The sequence below is a fragment of the Acanthisitta chloris genome, unplaced genomic scaffold (genome assembly GCF_000695815.1).
Source record: "Acanthisitta chloris isolate BGI_N310 unplaced genomic scaffold, ASM69581v1 scaffold1467, whole genome shotgun sequence".
In the NCBI taxonomy this organism is placed as follows: domain Eukaryota; kingdom Metazoa; phylum Chordata; class Aves; order Passeriformes; family Acanthisittidae; genus Acanthisitta; species Acanthisitta chloris.
In genome coordinates, this window is record NW_008682947.1 from 6385 (window position 1) to 12040 (window position 5656).

The following is a 5656-nucleotide window of genomic DNA, read 5'->3' on the forward strand; positions in this document are numbered from 1 at the left end:
GGGTTGGTGACATTTAAGAAGAGGTACTGACAATTTCCACATCCTCTGCGGTGGTTTGCACCCACATGGGCCCCACTGAACCTTTAAATATTTATCTATACCACTGCCCGGTATCCAGCTGGGGGCTATGGTCTCACAACCCCAGTGACTACAGTATTAGGGTAGTTACCGTATCCCTTCCGGGATTTGAATTAGGGCACGTATAAAATCCCAGGGAATCCCAGCATCGAGGTCTTGGGACAAGCTGACACAAAGTGGAATTAAAGATTGGTCCTCCCGATGTTATTTGGGTTGCGACGATCTGCTGATCCTCCAACCGGCGTAGGGTCCATTTAAAAGGTTGATGGGGGTGGTGTTCCGATCCGACCTGTCTTACAGTAACAAGTTCTAAGATCAGGATTACACAAAGGTATCTCTGCCCCCTCCCACGGGGGCCATGATGTCGTTCGGATTCCACTGGTGTGGAACTCCCAGGTGTGCACAGGATGCTTGTCGACTCGTCTTCATTTGTCACTGGGGCATACGGGTCACGAGGGCGGCCGACAGTCCAGTCCTGTGAACAAAAACTCACAGTTTTCACGAGTTTTATTCTGAAGGTCTGCTTTAATGGATTTAAGTGGGCACCACTTAACTTTTCCATCTTTTTTGGCAGCGGCATACCCTTGCCCTGTAAGGACTAGCCTCCACCCTTGTTCCCATTCTCCCAGCTCGTTTCTGATTATGACCGTCGGGTCTTCTTCTAGTGCTCGAGTGGCCCAGTGTTTTTGGGTGGAGCTGTTTATCTCTTCTCCCCTGGGAAATTGATTTAGTGCTGAAAGGGTGGTCACTAGCGGACACGCTTGGTCTCCTGGGGGAATGGCGTTGGTAAAACCTTCTGGTTTTGCCAACACCTCCAGTTTGGATTTCAGGGTTTGATTCGCTCGTTCGACTATGGCTTGTCCTGTGCTGTTGTGTGCAGTGCCACGTGTTAGGGCGATACCCCATTTCAGAGCAAATGCCTGGACTGATTTAGAAACGAAATTTGGACCATTATCTGTTTTAATCTGATTAGGGACGCCGAGCCACGCCGTGGCTGTCAGCCAGCGTTGGGTGGTCGCTTTAGAGTCGGTCTTACGGTGTTGTGTGGCTACGATCGCTCCGTTATGCGTATCTATAGTTACTGCTAACCGCGCTGGGGGTTTCCGCAGCTGACAGAGCGTCAAATCTGCCACACCTCGGAGGCCTTAAGACCTCTGGGGTTGACTCCACTGGGCCACAGTGGTGTTTTTTGACAGTGAGGACAGGTGGCTACTAAGTGTTTGGCGTCGGCGACTGAGATGGCGCATTTCTTCGCTAACGCTTTGGCTCCGATGTGGAGGGACTCGCGTAGCTGACGCGCATCTCTTAGCGGCCACTTTTGCGGCGACGTCTGCTTTGTCGTTGCCAGTCTGGAAAAACCCTTGGGTTTTACAACGTCACTTCTGTCTGCTTACACCCTAAGCTCAACGCGATCGGCCGTCAGAGCTAACAGGGCAGGGCCCTATCGTTCCGTACATCGCGATATCTTCGGCCGCCAGACCCTGACTACCCACGGGACACCGGGTTTACCCGTTCGAGTGGGTTATACTAGTTTATACCTGCCTGTAGCGTTTGTTGCCGGTTCTTCTCGGCGTGTACTGGTTCTTACTGGTTTGTACTGGTCGCAGCTGGCAGCTCTGTCGTCCCTGGGGTTCACCGGTCGCCCCGAGGCGGCTCAGGCGCTGCAGCACAACGGGGGTGACCTCTGGGGGGCGCTCAGGGACCTCCAGCGCCACCGGCTCAGGCCCTTCCAGCAGCGCCTCTGGCTGCCACAGCTGCCTGCCACAGGAGGCGCTGGACTTCGACTGCCCTGACCAGCAGGTGAACTGGGAGCACTGGGAGGGCGCTGAGGGGGCATTGGGATCTAACGGAGTTATTGGGAGAGGACTGGGCTCCGCTGAGATGTGACTGGGAGGGCACTGAGGGGGCATAGGGATCTGACGGGGAGTTATCGGGAGGGCACTTAGGGGGCGTTGGGATCTAACTGGAGTTACTGGGGGGCACTGGGAGGGGACTGAGTAGCCATTGGGATCTAACTCGGAGTTAGTGGGAGGGGGCTGGGAGGCACTGGGGCGGCACTGAGGGGGCATTGGGTCTAATGGAGTGACTGGGAGGCACTGGAAGGGGCATTGGCATCTGACTGGGAGTTAATGGGAGGACACTGAGGGGGCATTGCACTCTAACTGGTAGGGGACTGGGAGGCACTGGGAGAGGACTGGGATGTCACTAGGAGACACTGGGAGGGGATTGGGGCAGTTACTGGGCCGTACTGTGAGATTACTGAGAGGGCCCTGGAGGCATTGGGAAGGTCACTGGGCCATACTGGGAAGCACTGGAGGGTTACTGGAACGAACTGGGAGGCACTGAGAGGACTCTAGGGGGTTACTGGAATATACTGGGAAGGCACTGGGAGAAATTGGGATTGGCTTTGGAGGTTACTGGGAATTACTGGGACTTACTGGTTTGGGGTTTGGCCTTATTGGGACCTACTGGGATGTGGTTTGGAGCTACTGGGACGTGGGTTAGGCTTACTGGGAGTTACTGGTTTGAGCTTTTTCCTTACTGGTTTGATGTTTAACCTTACTGGTTTGGGGCTTGGGCTTACTGGGAGCTACTGGGAGGGGATTTGGCCTTACTGGGAGCTTACTGGTCCATACTGGTCTTCCCCAGGCTCTGGTGAGACGCATCCTGGCCACGCTGTCCGTGGCCAGTTGGGGTCGAGCGTTACTGGTGGCCAGTTTGGGTCACGAACTGGGACTGGGCCGAGTGGATCCCAGTAGCGAAGGCTTATTGGGAGAGCTGGTGGAGGCTGTGAGGGATTGTGCCGACCGAGGCGCCCTGAGGAGGAGGCTCAGGTGTGAGTGTGCAGTGTGTGGTTGGGCGCTGCCCCGGGCTCAGGTTTGTACTGGTTTGTACTGGTTCATACAGGTTTGGGGTGGGAAGGCACTGGGAGGCAGTGGGAAGGGGTTGGGAGACACTGGAAGGGTACCGGGAGGCATTGGGAGGGGACTGGGAGGTGCTGGTTTATGCTGGGAGGACACTGGGAAGGGACTGGGAGGCACTGGGAGGGGATTGAGGGTTACTGGGAGGGCCTCGGCGGGGGTTGGGGGGGAGCGTGCAGTGTGTGGTTGGGCACCGCCCTGGGCTTAGGTTTGTACTGGTTTATGTTGGTTTGTACTAGGAAGGTGTTGGTTTGTACTGGGAGGCACTGGGAAGGGGTTGGGAGGCACTGGGAGGGGACTAGGAGGGACTGGGAGGTGCTTATGGTTACTGGGACTTACTGGTTTGGGGTTTGACTTTACTGGGAAGGGGTTTAGACTTAGTGACATGTAGTCAGTGTTACTGGTTTGGGCTTTTAAGGTACTAGGACTTGCTGGTTTGGGGTTTGGGCTTACTGAGAGTTCATATAGGGTTACTGAGACATACTGGGAGTGGGTTTAGGCTTACTGGGAGCTACTGGGATCTGTTAGAACTCAGTAGTATCTGTGTATTAGTAGCTATAGTTTCATCTATGACCACAGGGTGATAGCACCAATTCTTTTCCTGTACTCTGTAGGTCTAGCTGGTTTGTTACTGGTTTATACTGGTTTCTACTGGTTGCCCCATAGATGCAGTGGCTCCCGGGATGCTCCTGCCCCCTGTGCCCGGAGTGTTTCCGGCTACACTTCACGGTGGGCGTGAGGGAGAGGGGAGTGTGGGCCCTGGGCTGCCCCAGCTGTGCCCACCCTGACCTACGTGACGAGGCCCAACGGCTCTGCTACTGGTCCACGCTGGAGCCGCAGGTACTGGGACCGCTGGGAGGGACTGGGAGGGTTTGGAGGGGATTGGGAGGGCTCTAAAGGGCATTAGAAGGGGATTTAGGGGTACTGGGAAGGACTGAGATGTACTGGGAGGGGATTGGGAGGGACTGGCAGTGGAGGCTCTGCCACTCGTCCATGCTGGAACCGCAGGTACCGGGAGCACCGGGACAAACTGGGAGGGATTGGAGGGACTGGGGGGGCTCTAAAGGGCGTTAAAAGGGTCACTGAGTTATACTGGGAGGGGACTGGGTTATACTGGGAGGACGCTGGGTTATACTGGGATGTACTGGGAGGGGATTTGGAGGCAACTGGGATGGACTGGGAGGGCACTGGGGGGGAATTTGAAGGGACCTAAAGGGTGTTAGAAGGGAATTTAGGGTCACTGGGATGTACTGAGAAACAACTGGGATGGACTGGGAGGCAACTGGGATGGACTGGGAGGGGATTATGTTATACTGGGAGTAGATTGGAAGGGGACTGGGTGGGCACTGAGAGGGACTGTTTTGGGGTTTGGGCTAACTGGGATGGTCATAGGCGTACGGGGAGCTACTGGGAGGCTGCTCAGGGTTACTGGTTTGGGTTTTGGAGTTACTGGTTTGGGATTTGGCCTTACTGGTTTGGGCTATAGGGTTACTGGGAGCTACTGGGAGGAGGTTTAGAGCTACTGAAACCATTTGACCTTACTGGTTTGGAGTTTAGCCTTATTGGTGAGTTAATGGTTTGGGGTTTTTCCTTACTGTTGTGGGATTTTCAGTTACTGGTAGGAGGTTTGGGACTTACTGATGGCTTACCGGTCCTAACTGGTCCTTACTGGTGCAGCTCAGACGCTGTTTGGACCCTGAGACCTTTGGCCTAGTGACCCAGAAACTGGCAGAGCTGGAACTGCTCAGGGACCCCCATTTCCTCTGGTGTCCTCAGGTACTGGAACAGAGTGGGAGGGCACTGGGAGAGGGTTAGGAAGGACTGGGAGGGCACTGGGACATTATTGGGAGGGATCTATAGGGGACTGGGAGGGGATTGGGAGGTCACTGGGCTATACTGGGAGGCACTGAGAGGGCGCTGGTAGATCACTGATTCATACTCTGACATACTGGGAGGGATCTGGGGGGGGGCACTGGGCTATACTGGTCCATACTGGGAGGCAGTGGGAGGGCACTGGGCCATACTGGGCTATACTGAGAGGGGATTGGGAGGTTACTGGTCCATACTTGGAGGTCTTCGGGAGGGCACTGGCCCCTAGCAGGCTATACTGGGAGACGCTGGGACAGACTGGAATGGACTTGGAGGGGACTTGGGAGGTCACTGGATTTTACTGGTTTATGCTGATTTCTTTGTAACTTCCCAGTGCTCCTTTGGCTTCATCTTCGAGGGTGATCGAGGCCCTGCCCAGTGCCCCCAGTGCCACCAGTGCTGCTGCCCCCAGTGCCAGCGCCCAGTGAGCCACTGGGATGGATGGGGAGAGGATTGGGAGAACTGGGAGGGGACAGGGACTGGGAGGGCACTGGAACGGTACTGGGAGGCACCGGGGGTTACTGGAAGGGCATTGGGCCATACTGGGAGGCACTGGCACGGTACTGGGATGAACCGGGAGGCACCAGGGGGAACAGGGGAGTATCTGTGGGGCACTGGGAGGGCACTGGGAAGGACTCGGTGGCGGGGGGAGGATTGGGAGGGCAGTGGGACGTGCTAGGCTATACTGGGAGGTTACTGGTGTATACTGGTCCATACTGGGAGTGACTGGTGCTTTCTGGTGTCCCCCAGTGGCTGCCCCAGCACTCATCCCTGTCCTGTGCTGAGTT

At 55.9% G+C, this 5656-nt stretch overlaps 1 protein-coding gene across 1 annotated transcript in view; it reads left to right on the forward strand.

The window, feature by feature from the left end:
* The window catches only part of RNF31 (ring finger protein 31), a gene marked incomplete at both ends in the record, with an annotated part of 13307 nt that overhangs the window by 5944 nt on the left and 1707 nt on the right, over positions 1–5656 (forward strand). Inside the window, 5 exons of the mRNA XM_009078696.1 lie at positions 1686–1850; positions 2728–2955; positions 3666–3839; positions 4677–4775; positions 5203–5366. Coding sequence (XP_009076944.1) covers positions 1686–1850; positions 2728–2955; positions 3666–3839; positions 4677–4775; positions 5203–5366 — 830 coding nt within the window. The remainder of the gene's footprint in view (positions 1–1685; positions 1851–2727; positions 2956–3665; positions 3840–4676; positions 4776–5202; positions 5367–5656) is intronic.